General features: G+C 44.2%; 1 protein-coding gene across 3 annotated transcripts in view; it reads right to left on the bottom strand.

Moving 5' to 3' along the window:
* The window catches only part of PLCB1 (phospholipase C beta 1), a 632132-nt gene that overhangs the window by 592155 nt on the left and 18184 nt on the right, over nucleotides 1-21793 (bottom strand). For all 3 annotated transcript variants that reach the window (XM_083175630.1, XM_083175632.1, XM_083175631.1), the window contains exon 2: nucleotides 3305-3382. In XM_083175630.1, coding sequence (XP_083031756.1) covers nucleotides 3305-3382 — 78 coding nt within the window. The remainder of the gene's footprint in view (nucleotides 1-3304; nucleotides 3383-21793) is intronic.

Raw genomic sequence — 21793 nt, 5'->3', positions numbered from 1 at the left:
TTGTAAAGACTGCTTTGTCAGAATGTTACATACAGTGTTTCAATCAGTTAGGGTGGCCATACACACGCAGATTTATCGTCAGATCTGTCTGGTTGGAACAAAAACATGGTTATGGATGAGAGCAAATGACAGTTGACCATTTGCTTGGAAATGCTGGAAAACTGACAAACTGTCACTCATCCATAACCATGTTTTTGTTCCAACCAGCCAGATCTGAAGATAAATCTTACTAGTGTATGGGCATCTTTAGAGTAGACCTGGATTTTTTTTACCAATAAATGAGCAGAATCAAACAAATACAGAATCTGCTCCTCGTCTAGATAGCACATCCTCTGTATCCTCACATCACTTTGTATTACTGATCAATAACAATTTACTACTGTACGTCAAGATTATTCCTCCAATGCTGTAGTCAATATATGTATTCTCCTGATCATTTCAGACATTTTTAAAGTACAAATTTGGCATTGGGCGCTAAAGCGTAGCTGGAGTTGTTCATGTTCTGCATTTGTGTGACTCAGTATAGGATGCAATAGCTATGTCGTATATCATTTACACCTAGGACAAATACATAATCTATATATGTTATCTATATATGCAGTGGCGTAGCTATAGCTCCGCAGCCCCTGCGGTGGCGGGGAGGCGCAGAGAACATATGGGCGCCGGGGGTCTGCGGGGCTATAGTTACCCGCTGCTGTCTTGCCTGCCTTCATGGTCCCGTCTCTCCGTCTCCACTCTCCCGGCACCGGCTCCTGCTGCTATAATGAAAACTGACTTTTAGAAAATGGCTGCCCCCATACTGCAGACAGTTTTCTGTCTGCAGTATGGGGGCAGACATTTTCTAAGAGTCCGTTTTCATTATAGCAGCAGGAGCCGGTGACGGGACCGTGACTGCAGATTCGGCCGGGCAGGTACAAGCATGGTGGTGTGCGCCAAGGGGAGGGCAAGGGGGGGGCGCCGAAAATTTTGCGGCGGGGGGGGGGGGCATAATAGGTAGTTACGCCGCTGTATATATGTGTCTAGTGTCCGTGAGTCTCTGAAGCACTGCCATCTGCTGGTAGAGAGTGGAACTACATGTCTTTCTCACACATGCACAAACACAGAAGGTAGCAGACTACCTTTCGAAACTCTTGCTTCGAGCGTGCTTACTAGTCAAATATATATACCCACTGTATAATTTACATGTTATCTCTTTATGTTGTTGAATCATAATGGAAATATTGTGAACATTACGCTATAGATCAATGCTTAAATGTTCTGTAATGGAAAGTTAAAAAAAATAATGAAGTATATACATCTGTGAGAGATCCTGAAAATGCGAGCTTCATCATGAAGATCAATAAAACTTTCAATGCTTATATCAGAAAATATTACTGAAAAGTTATCCAAAACTGAACCTATGTTCAAAAAAGGCCCTGGTTGAGGAGGTCATGAAAAGGATTTTGGCAACTCTGTAGGTAGCAGGTTTCATGAATGACACGGGGGAAATTGTCTATGGGACAACAATAGCATGAACCGTCAGTTAGTGGTATTCAGAAAACAGAGATTCACAAACCGAGGGGAGAAATAATCAGAGGGTTGATGAGATCTAGTTAAAAAGTTCTCTTCGCATTGCTAGGTAAGGATTCATTGCCGAATACCCAAAACTGCATCTATCCAAAAATGGCGGGGCAGGATTTACCATTAGGCGGCTCTGAGCCGCTGCCTAGGGTGCCGAGATCTGGGGGGACTCCAGTGAGTTCCCCCAGATCTATTGGGAGAAAAGTGCTATATAAATATCATTATTATCAGGGGCTGGCTGGCAACTTTTAGCCTGGGGGGCAAGTCCAGAGCACTGGTCCATAAGTAACAGCGCATCGTTAAATTTAGGTTTTGCGGTTTAAAAATATGTATTAATTAAAAAAAAAAAATAATAATAGGACACCACAGGCTGCTCCCCTGTATAATATCAGGACACCACAGGCTACTCCCCCTGTCTTATAATAGGACCCCCACAGGCTGCTCCTCCTGTATAATAATAGGACCCCCACAGGCTGCTCCCCCTGTATAATAATAACGGGACCCCCACAGGCTGCTCCCCCTGTATAATAATAATGGGACCCCCACAGGGGGAACACACAGAGTCTCTGTAGTGGCCTCCTGCACTAGACATGTCCTCAGTGCAGGAGGCCGGCGGCCATGTTCCTCAGAACAATGGAGGCCCGCACACAAAACGATCGAGCGCCCCAATGGGCACATGGCACCCTGCCCCCCGGCCCAGCCCGCCCCTGATTATTATTATATTATATGTCACTGAGAGACTTTCTTGATGTACTCAAAGCCTCTCTACTTTCACCAGAGGGAAAAATCCCTAGGATTTTGGATCTTTATAATTTACCAGGACAATAAACCAAAGCATACAACAATGGAGTAGATTAAATACAAATCAATCAAAGGCGTAGAGTATCCTAGTCAGGTCCAAGCCCCAATCTTATCAAATTTCTGTGGAACGAGAAGATTTATGTTCCTCATAGTTCTCCATCCAAAATGATGGGAACTCAGGAGTAAATGTATGAAGCTTGGAGTAGTGGTATCTATCCCCTCCCCATAAAGAACGTTATGTGCAAGGTGATAATGCTCCAGCCAATCAGCTCCTAACTGCAATCAGCTCCTAACTGTCAATGAACATATTGGAGCTGATTGGCTGGTGCATTATTACCTTGCATATAACGTTCTTTATGGGGATAGATAAAACTTATCCAAGCATTATACATTAATCCCTCAATCATGTTGCAAAAAGGAAAGGTTTAAAATCACGTGCCAAACATCTAGAGACTTATACTCCAAATATACAAACAGACCCACACCTGTAACTGCAGTTAGTGGAGCTCCTGCCATCTATTAAAATAACTGAAGTGAAGTATGTTTGTTGTTGTGTTATTATGAATAGACTTCAAAGTTGTTTTTGTTTTGATTTTATATTTGAATATTTGAAGTTAGTAGAATATTTGAAAGTTAGTAGAATATATATAACATTTGTTTTGATTTTATATTTGAATATTTGAAGTTAGTAGAATATTTGAAGTTATTAGAATATACAGAACATTTGTTTTGATTTTATATTTGAATATTTGAAGTTAGTAGAATATACAGAACATTATATACAGAAAATGTAAAGTTAGTACAAGCAATACTATTTGAATCAATCCATTTCATTTTACAGTATTAAAAAATAAAATATAAAAAAATACGACAGGGGGTGGAAACTTTTTATTTCCACTGTAGAGTCACAATAAAAATGAAAGTTTTATAGAATTTGCATTACCTTGTTCTGATCCACCCAGTGAAGGAAAAATCCATTAGGATCCATTTTAAGGACAACAGGATACACGAGAGTAGAGTCCTACAATTAATAGAAAGCAACAACATTAAAACACGTTGTAACTAGTAATTCTACACTGCATAATCAGGCACACATAATTAATAAACTATGCAGAGAAGCTCAGACCTGTATTGCAGCTGTTTGGTTACACCACCCTGATTCACTTCACCTTCCACTGAATATACGGGTAATATGTAACAGGATGAGAGATTCAGAAAGTGAGAGATTTGGTAAGAAATCTCCAGTTTTTAAAAAGCGGCAATCATTTATACTGCAAAATCAAACTGGTTTCGTAGTGTAAATGATTGCCGCTTTAAAAAAAAAAAAAAAAAAAAAAAAGGAGATTTCTTACCAAATCTCTCACTTTCTAAACCTCTTATCCTATTAAATTGCCCCTTATGTTTTAATGTTACGGTCATAGGGATCACACTATTGTTATATTTATTGTAGCATTATTTTAATATTTTCGTCAATTGTGAAAATGCCTAGCAGACTTTTTTTTTTCTTTTTTTTAATACATTGACTCGAAATTACTATGAAGCAAAATACATATAGGCAAAATGACTATATAAATATAATAATAAAAGTACATGTTGAGTCTCACATATCCAAAAAGACAATCTTTGGCAGACAGTCAAAATACCGACATGTTCAAAATGCCAAAATGCATTATGCCGACATGGTCAAAATCCTAAAATTTAAAATGTCATGCCAAAAAGTCAACTTTTTTTTGGTATTTGTTGCTGTGGGCAACCAGAGACTATCTATTATCCTCTAGAAGGCGGTAAATGAATAAGAAGTAGATTCTGATTGGTAGCAACATTCCATCTGAACGAGAACTCCCCTCTTAGTAAATTCCCCATTTTTGATATTTTGACCATCAGTATTTTGACTATGGGAAATTGACCGCATCCTATCTGGACTGCATTAAGTGCTCACATGGGGACAACTACGAATGCATGAGCCCCATAACAGGGTGGTGATGGGACCCTTAATGCATGATATTAACATCATACCCAAATCCTAACAGTGCCAAGCAGGTCAGAGTAATACTGGCATTAGTGGCACTTTAACCTGCACTGTATATAATAGTCATAAAGGGAGATTTATCACAGCTTGGAGAGAGATAAAATGGGGAGGGATTCCGGGACAGATGTATAAAGCCTTGGAGAATGGTAATGTGCCAACCAAACAGCTTCTGTCATTTTTCAATCACAGTCTGTACCACGGCGTGATTGAAAGGAACTGATTGGCTGGTACTTTATCTCTCTACACTTTTTCGCTATAAAGAGTTTAGTGCATTTTCCGATCTGTTTGAAAATTGGCAGTTAGGAGCAATGTAGTTGGCACTTCATCTCTCTGCAAACTGATCGATCTCACCCATATTTGCCTTATTAGCCTGCAAACATAAAGAGCCTGGACAAAGCCACTATAAAATTAGGTTTCCTTTGTACTTTAAGACCATTTTGCCCTCTGAGACAGTGCCCCCTGTGTAATAGGGCCCCGTAGCAGTCACATGGACTGTTGCTATTGGTTACAGCTTGAGCACTGATTACAGATGAGTCTGCCAACAGACAAGAAGATCTTGATGCTACCTACTGCATGCTCCAAAGCAAATCATATTAAACAAAACACATGAGCATAAAATATTCTAGGCAGAACTTCATAATTTTTTTTGTGCTGCATCGTTAGGTCAAATTAAATGTTGCTCGAGGCTTTCATAGAACATTATTGCAAATGGACTAAACAAGATTATTTATTAATGTCCGCATTTTTGCCATGTTTATTAACATCTGTTACCCGTGCAATTCGTAGTGATCACAGATGAATTAATGTGGCAATCTATGACTAAAGTCATGCCAGGACAGGAGCCTACTACAGAAGCTGTCTCAGTGATAAAAATCCACCATTAAAGCACTAGGACGGATTTCAAATAAAGCAAGAAAGCAACTGCACTGCAGGTGGGGCAGATGTAAGCAGGGCAGCCGAGAGGTATGTTGGGCCCCGGTAATATTTTGGGGATGTGACCTAATTGTGGGAGGCGTGGCCAACGCCCACAATTAGGCCACACCCCCAAAATGTTTAAGGGTTGAAAACACACTTTAAAGTCGAGGGGGGTGTTATTGCCCCCCCCCCCCCCCCAGCTGCAGCAGCACCACATACCTTCAGCATGTGCTGAGCTCAGTCAGCATGACCTCTCACACCGTCAGTGAGATGCTCATGCTGAGCCTTCTGTCAGCACAGCACATGCTGTAGGTGTGTGCTGCCCGGGAGGGACGGAGGGGGAAAGGGGGGAATGGACCAGGGCCCCCGCCAGGCCTCTCCAGCAAGCCTGGACCCGGGTAATTAGTGCCTGTTCCCCCTCCCTCTCGACTGCCCTGGATGTAACATGTCCAGAGAGGTTTAGATTTGGGTGGGGTGTGTTTAACCTGAAATCAAAATGGCAGTGTAACTAAAGCTGTCTAAAGCTGTCCCTGCTTTCGATTCGATTTTGCTTATAGAAGCAAAATCGAATCCACATCGAATGGTTTTTAGGACACTTCTCAAAACCGAAAAAGAAAAAGAGATTGGTACTTATGTAGTATCTGGGCTGCCGATTTCTAAATCGGGTCGGATCGGGAGATCGCATCGCATCGCATGCGACCATGCGATTCGATGCGATGCGATGCGATGCGATGACCCGATTTTTCCATAGGAATCAATGTTAAAATGGACTGAGTCCATTTTAACATGGAATTCAATGGGAAAAATGGGTCCTTTTCATACCCCTACTATCCAAGTGGGCATGGAGTTGGATATAAACCTGTGGCGAGCGTAGCGAGCCACCGAGCCCGAAGCGTGGCGAGCGAAGCGAGCCCCGCGAGGGGACGAATACCGTCCCCTCGCGGGGCTCGCTTCGCTCGCCACGCTTCGGGCTCGGTGGCTCGCTACGCTCGCCACAGGTTTATATCCAACTCCATGCCCACTTGGATAGTAGGGGTATGAAAAGGACCCATTTTTCCATAGGAATCATTTTAACATTGATTCCTATGGAAAAATCGGGTCATCGCATCCGATATCGGATGCGATATCGGATGCGATGCGATGCGATATCGCATCGCATCGCATCTGATTGTATGCCTTAACTTAAGGCATACAATCAAAAAATCGGCAGCCCAGATACTACATAAGTACCAAGAGATTTTCTAATGCAAAAGTACAGATCTAATGCCAAATTGAATGGGAAGATCTAATGCCAGATCTAATAGAAAATCGAATCTAAAGCAAAAGGAAGTGTGTGTACGTATCTTTACATTTGTGGGCTGCATGCAAAATCAGACAGAATTTATCCTGGTCAGAAAAAAATATAGCCCATTCAAATCTACATTTCTCAGCACCCATATCTTCTGCCCCATCTGTAGGGCACATGGGGGGTGATTCTGTTTGATGTGCTAAGCAGCAAAAATTCCTGCTGATGCTTGTTCATCTCAGCAGTATAGATGGTGTCATACTGGAAGCTCGCAGCCACCTGGCCATAGGCGGAACTACCATTGTTGCAGCAGGTGCAGTGCACTAGAACCCATGAGGACTAAGGGATCCACTGCTGCCCCTGTCACCTGTTTTTCCCTCTCACACTCTGACTCCCCCTGTCTCTCCCTGTCACCCACTCCCTCCAATGCACTAAGCCTTGACAAGTGATAAAATTGAGAGTAATAAACCACCAATCGGCCCCCAACTGTCATTTTTCAAAGACAGACTGTAACACGGCTGGTAGTTTATCACTCTCCATTTTATCACTTTTTAAGCTTAGTACATCTGGCCCCATGTCACCCACTGCTGTGTTGCATATTGTGAACTTGTGTTGGGGTGGAGGAGGGGGGGCCCAAATTTATATTTTTCCCTCCCGGGCCCACCACCAACAAGTTCCACCTCTGTACCCGGCAGCACATGTACATAGTCCAAGCATCTGGTAATAGTGTAACCTACAAAATCTCAGTCTCCAATGAGCCTTTACTAAACAGTACCAATACTGGAAGGATAATACACAGTCAGTCTTATGCTTAATTTAATACAGGGTTGCCGACTGTGTTATTCTCCTCTCCGGGAGAAGCCCGGAGAGGAGAGTTTCAGCAGCCGCTCAGGGGGCGGGGCTTAAATCGTGACATCACTAAGCCCCGCCCCCATGATGATAAACCAGTAAATTTACGGATCTCCGTGGAGGGGGCGGGGCTAAAATGACACGAGTGTGTCATTTTAGCTCCGCCCCCTCCTCTGAGACCCGAGGATTGCGGCATTTTAATGCCGCAATCCAGGGGACAGCGGAGGTGCCCCCTGAATCCGGGAGGGTTGCCCACCCTTCCGGGGGCCGGGAGGGGGGACACGATTTTCGGGAGACTCCCGGAAATTCCGGGAGGGTCGGCAACCCTGAATTATAAAATAAAATAGAATGTAAATGTGCAACAACATTTCTATGCATTGTAACCTAGTCAGAGGCAGAACTCTGGGAGGCAATGGAGTCATCTGCCACCGGGCTCCTGCTCCCAAGGGGGCACCTCTCCTCTCCTGCATGTTTAAATCAGTTAATTGAAAGCCATTGATATCACTTCTGTGGCTGACTCCCCCTCCCAGCAGGACCATAGAAGTCACAGTTTCTTTATTTTTAAACATAATATACATAACATACATACATACATATATATTTACTGTATGTAAGGTGCAGTGTGTGTGTGGGGGGGGGGGGGGCACCAATATTTATCTTGCCTCCGGGCAACTGGGACGAACTTACGCCACTGAACCTAGTCGTCTTATTTTCTGTTCTCCATCATGATACAAGTGTGCTATATGTTTTCCCCATACAATCAGCATGTATCAATGTCAGCTTGCAGGAACTCTGATTTACAGTATGATTAAATGTGCATGACATAGATTTCAAGTGACGACAGTCAAAATTTGCTGCAGTGCAAAGTGATTTAACACTAGAAACTCTGTTATGAGGGAATAAAAGTGATTTATGAATGATGTCTGCAGTGTCTCTGTCCTGGAGGAAGATTCAATTGTTGTGCAAATAACTTCACTGTCAGACAAGCATCAACGCAGCTCATAAATAAAAATGTCCACTTCTCTGTGATTGCTGTGCTACATATTTCACCCATTTCCAGGTTATTGCTACTGTGTCAGTCCGCAGAATCAAAGCATGGTGGAAGGGGATTAGGTCACTGTCGGTGTCTACTTTGGATGCGGTGGACACAGAACTACTGTATGTGCTAAGGGGGGTCCTTGCTACTTCCTTGCCTTGTGGATGGTCATTCTGAGAGACCGTAACACAAGGAAAGTTTAGGCTTCAATGTCAGACCCATTTCCAAAACTGCAAAATGCAGATCAAGAGCACAAACACTTTTTGATGAAATGTAACAACTATTTCTGCGCAGATGTGAACAAGGTTTTAGTACATACAGTACATTACATGGAGAATGCAATGGTGCAAAATCTGCTCCTTCTTACAGAAGTAGAGGTGAGCGGCGGGCACTTTTTCGGGTTTTGGTTCTGGATCTCCCTTCGTGTTTTGGATCTGGATTGGTTTTGGCAAAACCACCCTTGCGGGTTTTGGTTTTGGATCTGGATTTTTTTTTTTTTGGGGAAAAATGCAAAAAATTGCTAAAATAAAAGAATTGGGGCCTGATTTTGCCCCTAAAGTGTTATTAAGCTCAATAACATTAGTTTCCACTCATTTCTAGTCAATTTCGATCACTTCACAGCTCACAAAATTGTTTTCATTTACTGTAGTTGGCCCAATTTCCCCTGTATGAGTTTGTAGAGGTGCAGAGACTGACCTCTAATCTGCAGTGTTTATCTGTTCTGATCAGTTTAAAATCTAATAAGACCCCTATCTGTCGTGATCAGGTTGATGAACTCTGGAAACATTACCAGTTGCTCGTCACACTAGACTACCACCACACTAGACTAGATCACCACACTACCCGCCGGCGGTGTAGTGACACAGTGACTGCACAGCAATACAGCTGAATATCCAACGTCTCTGTACCTAGGGATTCCCGGACACCACTTGGACCGGCACACTTCTTCCCTACCAGAGCAGCCACTTCAGAACAGGTACGCTATCCTTATCTCTCTATACTCTGACACTCTCTCATTGGGGACATCGGGAAACCCTCTGTATTGCAATGTCTGTTTAAACAACAGTACAAAAGGGCCACCAGATCCCCCAACAGCAGAAGTGTCGCTATACTCTTCTCTGACCCTACAGCACGGGAAAAGACTCTCTCATCCTGAGTCCAATACACATTTGCAAGACTCAGTGAAAGCAGCAGGTCCTCCCCGACTCGCTGAAAGGTCATCTGAAATCAGAACGTTTGAGATAGTGTCACCAGCACATGACACAAATTGACCGACAACTGTAAACCGACACAAGTTAAAGTCGACACAATTAATCTTAGACATGGTTTCTATGTGATTCTAAACACTACCAACCTTATTATTCCCGCTAATGTGTCACACTTCTGTAGAATGTGGTAAGCAAATTGACCCAACCATCAGGTGCATTGCATAGTTTGGAGAGCAAAATTGATCCAATTTATTGCATGTTCAGCGCAACTTGGCGCAATTTATTGCTGAATTTAATCTGACCAACCAGATTGGATCAATCTATTGCTGAACCAATCTAACCTTCTAAATGACATACCTACAGTATATCACACCCTGACTACTGTAATTGAATTTAGAAATTGGTGATGAACCAATTTGAACTCTCTATTACCTTGCAAACCACCTCTGACTGAAGAAGGCTGAGGATTACCAAGCACTCTCCTTCTCCACTACAGAACTTGGCACAATTCAAGAAACAACCACTGTGTTAGTACTATATTATTGATTGTGGAATTCATTTATTGCACAATTGTGTTTAGCTCAAATTACGTCACAGGTCCGCTAGTACTGTAGTGCTTAATCATCAGTGGCACAGATAATGTGGCGACCAGTTGTTGCATATTTGTGTCTAATTTAACAAATTGTGTCACAGGGTGACAAACGGTAAATAAACTGCCTGCCCTACATCATCTAACCATTGGCGGCACAGTAAAAACCAGTGCAAAATACACTGCACAATTACTGGTAATTTTCTTGCTTAGCATGAACCGCATGTTAAGACTATAGATTGAATACCTGTCAATCGCGCTTTTTATGTATTGCAGTCAAACAAGGGAATACTACCCTCATATTACTACATTGTCCCTTCAGACGATTCCTAGTCAAGTGAATTATCAGCCAGACTAGGCGCATCCTCACTACTTCAAGTCCTATAGTGTAAGAACCACTAGGTCTAAATATCAGAAAGTTCCACTATAGATGAACCCACGCTTTTTACTTCGCATTGCATAGCATATATTTTCAAAAGCTCACTGCAATCAATGTTTGTTGAATCTATGGGGGAAATTTACTAAAGGAAATTTGTAAAAAATAGGTGTATTTGTATCCAGAAATACACTTATTTTTGACATTTACTATCTCGAAAATACTGCAATTCGTATTCGTATTGATAGCACATCAATACGAATACGAATTGCCGTATTTTTGGGATAGTAAATGTAAAAAATGAGTGTATTTCTGTATACAAATACACCTATTATTTTACAAATTTCCTTTATTAAATTTCCCCCTATATGTTTGTCCTTATTGATTGTTGGAAACCAACCAGTGTGGTAGTCCAGAATATAAAAAAAAAATAAAAACATTAAAAGCAAAGTTTTAATAAATATCATATTTCCAAGAGTGCCCCACAAAAAGAGTCCACTTTTCCTCTCCTCCCTTTAGTAACAAAGACTGTCAGTCAACACAAAAAAAAACAAGATTCTACTTATCTCCTTGCATATTCAGCTTTTGTCTACTCTAAATCTGAGAGCAGGCTAAAAAAAAACCCAAAACACCATAAATACATCTGAAAAACTAGTGCTGGTCCAGATCATTGCAGCTAATGCCAAAGAGCTGTCTCTTGTAAACTCATTCAAGCTCGTCCACCGAATACATAACATAGACACATGGCAAGAATTCCGTATCTTCACCAAACAGATACAGACTGTTCCAAAGGCTTTGAAGCTCTGCAGTTTCCAGGGAAACTGTAAATAAGGTCATATTTGACACGTCTTTAGATAAAAAGAGTAATTTATCTAAAATGAAATGTAGTAATAGAAAGCCTGCATAGAAATCAGAGCTCACCATGGAATTCCACTTTTATACAGTATATTGAGTTATGTTACAAATAACTATGTGAACGTGGAATGATTAGCAGAATGCAGTCTGTGTAACACATGCTGGCTGTAAATATACTGTGGAATATTACGAAGTAGTAATAGCAACAATCCTAAAACTGATGTACCGGACAAAAGCTGCACGGGCAACATGTAGTATACTGCTTTCACACTGCACAATGCAGGATCACACCGGGACTTTGAAACGGTCCAGTCCCGATGTGACCCAATGCGCTTTCTGGCTCCTTCAGTGCACCGGCAATATTGCTGTTTCGCTGATGTCATGCGGTGATGGGGCAGAGCAGTGGAGCTCCATCAGGGGGGGGGGGAGGTGCGCTTAGAGCTGGCGGCACTGCCTCCACCATTAGTGTGAATGAGAAAACAGCTCGACCCGATTAACCCATTCACACTGCACAGCAACGAACCGCTAAGAGCCCCTCTTTTTTTTTTACGGTTCATAATGCTGTGTTGCTGCCGGTTTGCTGGACCCGGTAACCCTTTAAGATCGCACCAATTACCGGGTTGAACCGGCAACAAACCAGCATGAATACGGTAATTAGGTGCGATCTGAAAGGGGTATGAGAGATGCAGGCTGTTTGGGAATACCTGCATGGTGTGATGGTCAACGCATGCAAAGCTCTACATGATTTTTTGACAATTTTATTTCCTTTTTTTTTTTACGCAGTATACGAATTGGGGTTCATGTGCTCAGATCTACAAAGAAAAAAAACATTGAAAAACTCATGTGGACATTTTCATGTATATATATTTATCCGGTTCTACCTTTGCTCAGTCAGGGAGTAATTTAGTGTTCATACTATTCCCTATGCAATCCTACTTTGCATGTTGGGCTACAAAAACATACAGAAATGTATTTTAAAACATAATAATTAAACATAATACATTTTTACAATATTCTGGTCCAGCCACGCATTGTTCACCGCTCACGCTAACAGCTCCACAATAGCTTTCATCCACAGTAAATATGATGGCTTAATAGTCTAAGGGGTCAATCCAATTTCAGGTCGAAACTTCACCCCAGCAAGTCCCCGCAAGTCAGTGTAACAACAGCCACAACCTATGGCAGCATGAACTCGCACAAAACTGTGTGCAGCACTAAGGCCAAAAGTTGGGATTCTGACGGTCAGTATATCGACATCAGAATCCCTACCACCGCTTGCCACTCGTTCTATTCTCCCTCCATGGGGGGGGGTTGTGGCCCCTGACTCTCAGCCATTTGAACAGTTGGGACTTCATCCGGCACCCCAACTGTGCGAATTCAGTCTTAAATCAGGCTACGAGGGGTGAGAGATGCGGTGTCGGCATTAAAAACATCACAGCTACAGCGACTCGCGCCCTTCACATCTCATTTATTTTTGTGATAGTGCATTTGAAGCCAAGGTCTTGAATTGGTCTCTGTAGATGAGAAGCAATCATCATTGTGAAGCGAGAAGCAAGAAGCCTGAGTATGGGTTTGGCTGTACAATTCATGATGGGAAAGTTCTATGAAGGGGATTTCTGCTCAACTCCCGCGAACAAAGTGAGCTAAACTATAGGACGCATAACACTGTACGCAATTAGAAAAAAATTGCTGCTTGTTTTGGCATACCTACCAACTGTCCCCATTACAGCGAGACACTTCTGCTATTTGGAGACTGTCCCTCTGTCCCCTCCCATGGGTAACAGACAGCATCTCTTCAGTGCAGGGAGGGAGAGAGTAAAGGGAGCCAGAGGCTGCACAGCTGCGAGGGGTGTGCGAGGGGCTCCCCTTAATATGATAAAAAACAGGGGTCACAGTGCTAGGTCACACCCCTCTACCCCAGTCCACCCCCAGAGGCCGTTAATTATGGATCCACTTGCTAAAAATCGACACTAAAGAATGTGGAAATCTCATGTACGACCTAATATACCGCACCCTCTCTCCTCTAAAAAATGTAATCCATGTAACATGCACCTGCCCCGGCCCTAGGACCTTATTCAGGTCGTATAGTTGCATGCGAATTCGCATGCGAGCTCGATGTTTTGCGCATGCGCAGCCGCATTTCTGTGCATTTGCATACGCTGGGTGCATGTGGCCACGGCGAAAAAATTGTTCTCTGGGTGCATGCACACAACATTGCAGGCAGTGGAGGGGCATGGGGCCGCGGGCCGGGGTCAGTGGCGTAGCTTGGTTTGGGGCGCCCCCCCCCGCATCGCCGCAGGCTTACCTGTCTGCGCGACCCGGCTACCCTCCTGGCTTCAATTAATTCTATGCAGATGGACTACGATAAAATGGCCGCCCCCATACCGCAGACAGTTTCAGAGAACTGTCTGCTTCATGGGGCGGCCATTTTATCGTGGTCCGTCTCCATAGAATTGGTTGAAGCCAGGAGGGAAGCCGGGACGCGCAGACAGGTAAGCCTGCGGGGGATGGGGGGCGGGGGCATTACTATAGCACAGCGCCCCCCCGTGACCGCGGGGGCTGCGGTGCTATAGTTACGCCACTGGCCGGGGTACTTGCCCATGGGAACGCCCAGTGTTTCTTGGCCGTTCCCCTGGTGATCGCCGGGTGATGTGGGCGGGCAGCTGACATCCACCCGCAGCCTGCAAATGGATGTTTATGTTTAAAATCCTTTTGCAGCCAGTGCGTGCGAACACACACTGCGAATGGGTGTCGGCCAGGCTACCATATTACAAGGCAGGGTTTGGTGGACTCACAAGGCCTTGTGAATCATCAACCAGAATAACCTCCTAGTGTGTGTGCGTGTGTGTGTATGTTGATGTAACGGGGCATGTTTATGGCAATTATGAAACGGCGGAAATTTTTGTCCAATCAAAAGGCCATTGATAAATTCTTTATCTATGGATCATTTAAATAAACTCCCAGGGCTGTTTTCTGCACAACCTGAAAAAGGACGAGTCTCTGTATTCTCAATAATAAGTCATCTATAGTTGGCAAATTGCTCATGATCACTAATCCTGCAGCTGTTTCTCCTGTTGGCTTGTCAGTTATCTGTGAATGAAGGCAGATGACAGCCCATTACGATATACATGCTCAATTCCAATCAAAGACAAGGGCTACAGCTAAAACTAAAAGACACACACTTATCCCCTATTTTATCTTCCTTTTATAACTGTTTAAATATTATGATACCGAGCTTAGCATTATTGATGTTGCAGGAATGTCCCAGCCCTCCGTGGAGGTGTTACACTGCTTGTAGTACTTAGATTTCCCATGCAGCAATTGTTTTTGTATCTGTTCTATAATCCCTTTATCTCCCTAATGCAGTGGTTCCCAACCTGGGGTACGAGTACCCCTGGGGGTACTCTGCAGACCAGTTGGGGGTACTTGAAAATAGTATTGGTAATGGCAGAAGATGAAAAAAAAGTATTTTGATGGCAGAAGAAGAAGACTTATTGCTATGGAGAAGATCTATGTTGTCACTTATGGTTCTGTCTTCAGCGTCATCAGCATCATCAGCGTCTCATTGTGCTTTTGCCTGACCTGCAATCCAATGGGAGCTACCCATGCTGCCCTCAGACATCAGCAATCATCTGCCCTGCACTGACACTGGTGGAAGAAGCAGAGGCATTAATCCTACAGGTGTAAGTGGGAACCCTGGAGACAATACACAACCAGCAGCCAGACACGGAAGGGCACAATTCCTGTCCGCTACTCCTTAATATAAGGACATGCATAAGGACACGCAAACCGCTCACTTCCACTCCACTCGTATTGTCTATATTTTAAATTGAGAGGAGGGGTACTCATCAATGAAAAGCCCTAATCAAGGGGTACGGGAGAGAAAAAAGGTTGGGAACCACTGCCCTAATGCATCCATGTGATATTATATATGTGTGATAATTCTCTCGCAATATAACAAGTTAGGGTCAGTGAAGTAACGACTGACATCACTGAGGGCATACTGTAGAGTACAATGCAAATGAAGGAGTGGCCAGACACACACACACACACACACACACAGGCACACACACACACACAGGCACACACACACACACAGGCACACAAAAAAAGATTGCTCATTCAGATGTGTTCTCATTCACCTAACATGCCACACACAAGTATATATCTCCCAACTGTCTCGTGGCAGGGGGAGCAATGTGGAGTCCCCCCTGTCATCCGGTGAATAGACATTGTGCGCATGTGTAACAATTTTTGATTGGTTGCCAATAGCAACATCCCATCTGAAAAAGAACTCCCATCTTAGTGAACTTCCCCAAAAGGTAAACAACTATTGATCGAAGGTCAAAAGGTCGAAATGCTGAAAAGGTCAACAGTCAAAAGGTCATCATGGTCAAAATGTCATCATGGTCAAAATGTCATCATGGTCAAAAGGTCGACATGAAAAAGGACATCAAAGTCTGACATGAGTTTTTTTGTGTTTTTGTGTCTATGTTGACCTAGATAGACATGGACACACCGTATAAGTGTGCACTCGCTGCGCTGGGCACACTATTATAATCTATCTCTATGCTCATGAATGGTAAAGTTTGTACAAGTCGGTTTTTTACTAAAAAATAAAACTCATGTCGATCCATTGTTGTGACTGGTTGCCCACAGCAACATCCTATCTTCAATAGAACTCCCATCTTAGTAAATACACCCCATAGAGTAGGCATTGCAGGCTCGGATGAACCAATGTGCACGGGGGAAGGGCTTCTGCTAGTATTGGTGTAAATTTACATATGTGCTTGCCGCAATAGACACAAACACGGACGCTGCTATATCCGGTTCTGATCCAGCCCCAACACGGCCAGATGCACAATGAGGGTCATGTGACATGGGTGTACATTTATAGTTATGTAAAACATGGATTTGGAAAAGTCTCGGCTCTTTGTATATTATATGTCCAGTCTTTTCCTCAACGTTCTACATGGCGACTGTAGATGTAACCCTCCCTATATAATGGAACGGTAGCCGGCATCCATTGGGGCAGATTTATTAAGCTTGGCGAAGAGATAAACTGGAGATAAAGTGGAAGGAGGTAACGCCCCAGCCAATCAGCTGTGTTTGAAATATGACAGCTGGAAGTTGATTGGCCGGTATGTTATCTCCTTCAACTTTTTCTCCACTTTATCTCCAGTTTATCTCTTCTCCAGGCTTAATACATCTGCCCCATTGTCCCTTATCCTCCGAGTCTTGTAGCTTTACTATGCCCAGAAGAATAGGTACAATACATAGCTGCGTTATCACTGATCACCGGATAGTTCTGTGTAGCGTAGACGGTTTGCAGCAAACCACTTGAATGAGCAGATGGTGATACAGTTCTCTATTTACATCCCAATATAAACACTTGTCTGCTCCTCTTCAGGCAGACATTTGATACAAAAAGAGAGAACATACAGGGTACTTGAACTGACAAAAGTGAAGGTGATCCGCAGACTAATAAATGCAGCGTGCCAAAGAGACATTTAACACATGGGGCTAATCAGGGGTTAAAGTGAGGGGGAACAGGGTGGAACTGAGTTCCACCACATCTAGGCCCTTATTCTGATCTGTGCGGCCGGAGCCGCATACGTTGCTCCGGCCGCACAAACCAATCCCCGCCTACAATACGGATCGCCACGGCCGTCCGTACGCGGACGGCTGGCGATCCGCATGAAAATGGTGGGGCGTACGCCTCCACCATGGTGGGAGCTGCCCCCTGCATTCGATGGTCGGCGACCATCGAAGGCAGGGCCGCACGCTCCACCAGCTCCCGCAAGCTTAGACCACACGGACAATCGTCCGTGTGAAAGCTTGTATGGGGGCGGAGAGCTGACATCCGGCGATGTCAGCTTTCCGCCCCCATCACTGGCGTCATAGCCTCATTACCATGCATACGCCCCGCGTTTGCATGGGAACGCCCATGAAACGCTGGGCGTATTCATAGGTAAATGAGGCTATTAAGCCCCTCACGCCCCTATACGCCCCCTTTGCGGCGTATAAAATTTTTGTGCGGCGATTTCCCCTGCACATGCGCAGAGTGACCTCTGCGCATGTGCAGAGCGAAAACATCGGCGGTACGGCCGCACGCGGGCCGTACCGCCCAGATCAGAATAAGGGCCCTAATGAGGTGGAACATTATAACCTCCACGTTGGCCCTGCACAGTAATTCTCACAGAAAAGCATTCTAGTCTGCAGGGGGAAGCCAAAAACCCTACCCCTAAGGGGGTTATTCTGGTTCACTCGCAAAGGCAAATTTACTCTCTAATGGACAAAACCATGTGCACTGCAGGTGGGGCAGATGTAACATGTGCAGTGAGAGTTAGATTTGGATGACGTTTGTACTTCAAACTGATATCTATATTGCAGTGTAAAAATAAAGCAGCCAGTATTTATTCTGCACAGAAATAAAATAACTCACCCAAATCTAACTCTCGCTGCACATGTTACATCTGCCCCACCTGCAGTGCACATGGTTTTGTCCATTAGAGAGTGAATTTTCCTTTGCTAGTGAACCAAAATAACCCCCTAAGCCCTGAGGCTACTGTAGATGCGGTCTCTATTAATGCTGCTTCTTTCTTTGTAAAGGTGCAGGAGGCATCTAGTGCCTCGTGCCGCAGTAGTGATCCGAGCTGCTTCCTTAGGACACAGGCATCGGGACCCTGTGACACCATTGGGTGGATTTCGGCACCCATTGAGCTTCTTCCCTCCCCTCTATCAGCATCAGTCTGTCAATCACTGAAAGTCTGATGCTGAAGCCGTACTGCATCCGATATCACAGATCCCCATTCGCGCGCACAAAGAACAGGTCCTACATATGCGCAAAGTACCAAACCTTGGCCTTATTCTTGATTCCGCCCTCTCCTTGAAACCACACATTCAACACCTCTCACACTCCTCTTGTTTGCACCACAAAAATATTTTCAGGGTCAGACCTCACCCAGGATGCTACAAAGACCCTCACCCACTCAATAGTCTTCTCCAGACTGTAATCTCTTAAGGTCCATACACACTGGGCGACTATGCCCAGCGTGTATGGAGGGGAAAGCCGCTCAGCGCATACACACTGAGCGGCTTTCCCCCTGCCTGGCGCCGATAGATCGGGGAGGACGGCATTGCATAGTGGAGTGCTTTGCAAAGCCGTCCTGAAAGCCGCTCATCTGATGGTCTGCCCCTTCACTTTAAAATGTTCACGAGCAGGGCCCTCTCTCCTCATGTTCTATTTTTTAGAATATAGCTCTGCCACCATGACAATTGTGTCAGTGTCCTGTCCCCGATGCAACTGTCCTTAACTGCCATGTACTTGTCCTAATTTGGTACTGTAATTCGTTATTTTTCTTGGTTCGTGCTCATCTATGGGCGGTATTCAATGCGGCCGGTGAGGGGGTTTGTGCGGCGTGGATGGCTTGTTTTCAGCGAGGATCGGCAAAAACAAGCCATCCTCGCCGTCTAACCCCCTCGCCGGATGGTCGCTGTATTCAATGTTCCGGGGAAAGATACCCCGGAATGGCGAGGTTCACCATAAATGCAGCGAGCCCCCTGCATTTTGTGGTGAGCCCCGTTGTTTTGATGCCCACACAAGCCGTTTCCACCTCGCTGAAAAGAACAGCGAGTGAAGGGGACGCCTTGAATACTCTATTTGCTGTCAGAGGCTCGCCGGCACCAATGAATATACCCCTATGTATTGTCAGGCGCTGCGGAACCCTTGTGGCGCCATATAAATAAATGATAATACTTTGCGCTTTAGGGGACAGATCCTTTGTGACCTGAATTAGCCCCATTGACCATTGCTTGTTAAAGCCTTCTTGATCTCAGCAGTCATTCTCTCCCCCCCAGTAATGACCTCCTTAGATCAACAACTATGCAGATGCAGATTAAATCAATTTTTCAAAATGATCAAATACTATGGTAGTTTTTCATTTATTGTATTGTTGGTACTATGACCTTTTACATTTTTGACTTGATTATAGACGCCATTATAACGTATGACTGCTGCTTCTTCCACTTTAACTGCCATTTCATCTCTTTAGCCGCCAAGCCAATATATGAAATAACACGTCAGCCAGGCAGAGAGTGATATGGACACAGCTGCTGTTCTGACTGTATAGTAGCTCATCAGAACGGTTTCATGCCCAAGTCTCTGACCACAGCCAAGAGCCTGAAAAAGGCCAAGAAACCAGCAGATGACTGAAATGATAATGTATTCACTGGTTTCATATGCTTGTTTAATTTACCAAATACATCCATTTTTATTGGTGTACAGGTACCTACTTGTGTTCAGGTGTACTAATGGCCATACGTAGGTTAACCATCAATGGTTAAGGTCAATGGTATGAAACAAAAGAAGGAAGGGGAGAGTACACTATCGATGGTTTGCACCTATCAATGGGTCTCCCTGCTGTGGGAATTGGCAGGCGGTGAGCCAATCAAGACAGGGGGTGGAGCTCAGTGGACTGATGGGGGGGGGCTAAGCTAATTTTTCCCAGTACAGAGGTTAAAAAACAAACAAACATTGCTGCCTCTTTATGAAGTTCTTACATAGTTACATAGTAGTTAAGGCTGAATAAAGACATGCGTCCATCGACCACCATAGAGGGAGAACAGAACCTGTGGGTTCGAGCCACCGAGTCTGCAGCGTGGTGAGTGCAGTGAGCCCGCAAGTGACTTCTTTGCGACCGCCCCCCCCCTATGGTACAATATAAAATGGAGATACTATATTGCGGCATAATATGAACTGGAGCACTGTAATGTGGCATAATTTGAACTTGAGGTCACTATAATGTGGCATAGAATGTACAGAGGCCACTGTAATGTGGCATAATATGAACTGGGGTCACTATCGGCATCTAGCATTGCTTTTTTATGCATCCCACCGCATCTCATTTCATCGCATGTATGTCGGCTTTTTCTAATGCCGGAGGCATGAACAAATACCAAACCTTTTTTCCAATTGTTTCACATCAATAAAAATGACAAAATACATTAGGGTTTTCATACAGCACAAACATGGTACAAACACGTCACAGTCGCCGTGTTACAGCTATGATGACCACTGACTAGAACGGCGTTCATGCCTTTTCCATGTTCCACCTCGCGGTAACAGTTCAAGTTGATCCGGCCTTAACATAACATACGGCACAAAGCCGTTGCTGGTAAATGGACGGGCGGACAAATCTGCTGTGTGTGAAATAGCCGTACGAGTGTAAAACATCTCTTTTTTATATTATGAGCAGATGTGCATTCTTCTCTGTAGCCAGTAATTACATATCTGGTGCAGGCAAGCAGTTTATAAATAAAACAAATACATTTTGCTAAATCTTGTCGCTATTCTTGAGACTAAGCACAAATATGTCATTAGTAGTAGTAGTAGTACGTTTATTTATAAGGCGCTGCAAAATGTCCGCAGCGCCGTACATAGCAAACAAAACAAATTTCAAGGTAAAGTACAGGGTGTGTTGAAAAATACAGCATAAATAGGGGTATAGCTGGTAGAACTAAAATCAGCATCAGTTCTGAAGTAGGTGTCAAAATTGTCGAGGAGACTGAAGATGAAGTAGAGGAAGAGAAGAACAGGGCAGGAGCACTGGTGAGGTAAAGAGATAGGGTGAGTACGTCAGGAAGGAGGGCCCTGCTCATAAGAGTTAACAGACTAAAAGGAGGTGTGTGGACGAACAAAAAACAATATGATAAGTGGGAACGGATGGAGGGGTAGGGTAGGCAGGATAGGAGGAGCAAAAGAGGTTAGGAGGAGGAGGGATAGGCTAGGAGGAGGAGGGATAGGAGGAGGGATAGGGTATTACAATATGAAATCTAAATGGCCATTAGATTAAACATATGATTTGTTTTGACACATTGTGCCCGATTCAGACCCATTCGGATGTGCGCTGTATACTGTGTGCATGAGTGGGGTCCCCTTACATATGGACAGTGTGAAGGGTAGCCTTTGGTGGCCGTACGCCAGGTGACTAACAGGTATCACTGGGATTTCCCTCAGTCTCTGGGAAGAATCGCATCTGACTATATACAGATGAGGCTCTTCTAGGGCGGGATTCTGGAAATGCATTTTTATTTAACCCCTTGGACTCCTACCGGACAAGTGGGACCAACCTACTGGGAGCATGTGGCAAGGTGAGTATGTATGTTTGCATTGGTCATGCTGGTGGGACTACAAGTCCCTGCGGTGGAGGCCTGCTGGGACTAGTAGTATGACAGTACCCAATGTTATTTTTTATTTATCAGCCTGGCACCCATTGCCCAAAGGTGCCT

Source organism: Crinia signifera, chromosome 3 (assembly GCF_055691185.1).
Source record: "Crinia signifera chromosome 3, ASM5569118v1, whole genome shotgun sequence".
Taxonomy (NCBI): Eukaryota; Metazoa; Chordata; class Amphibia; order Anura; family Myobatrachidae; genus Crinia; species Crinia signifera.
Note: the sequence above shows the minus strand (reverse complement) of the source record. Positions and strands in the feature narration are given on the sequence as shown.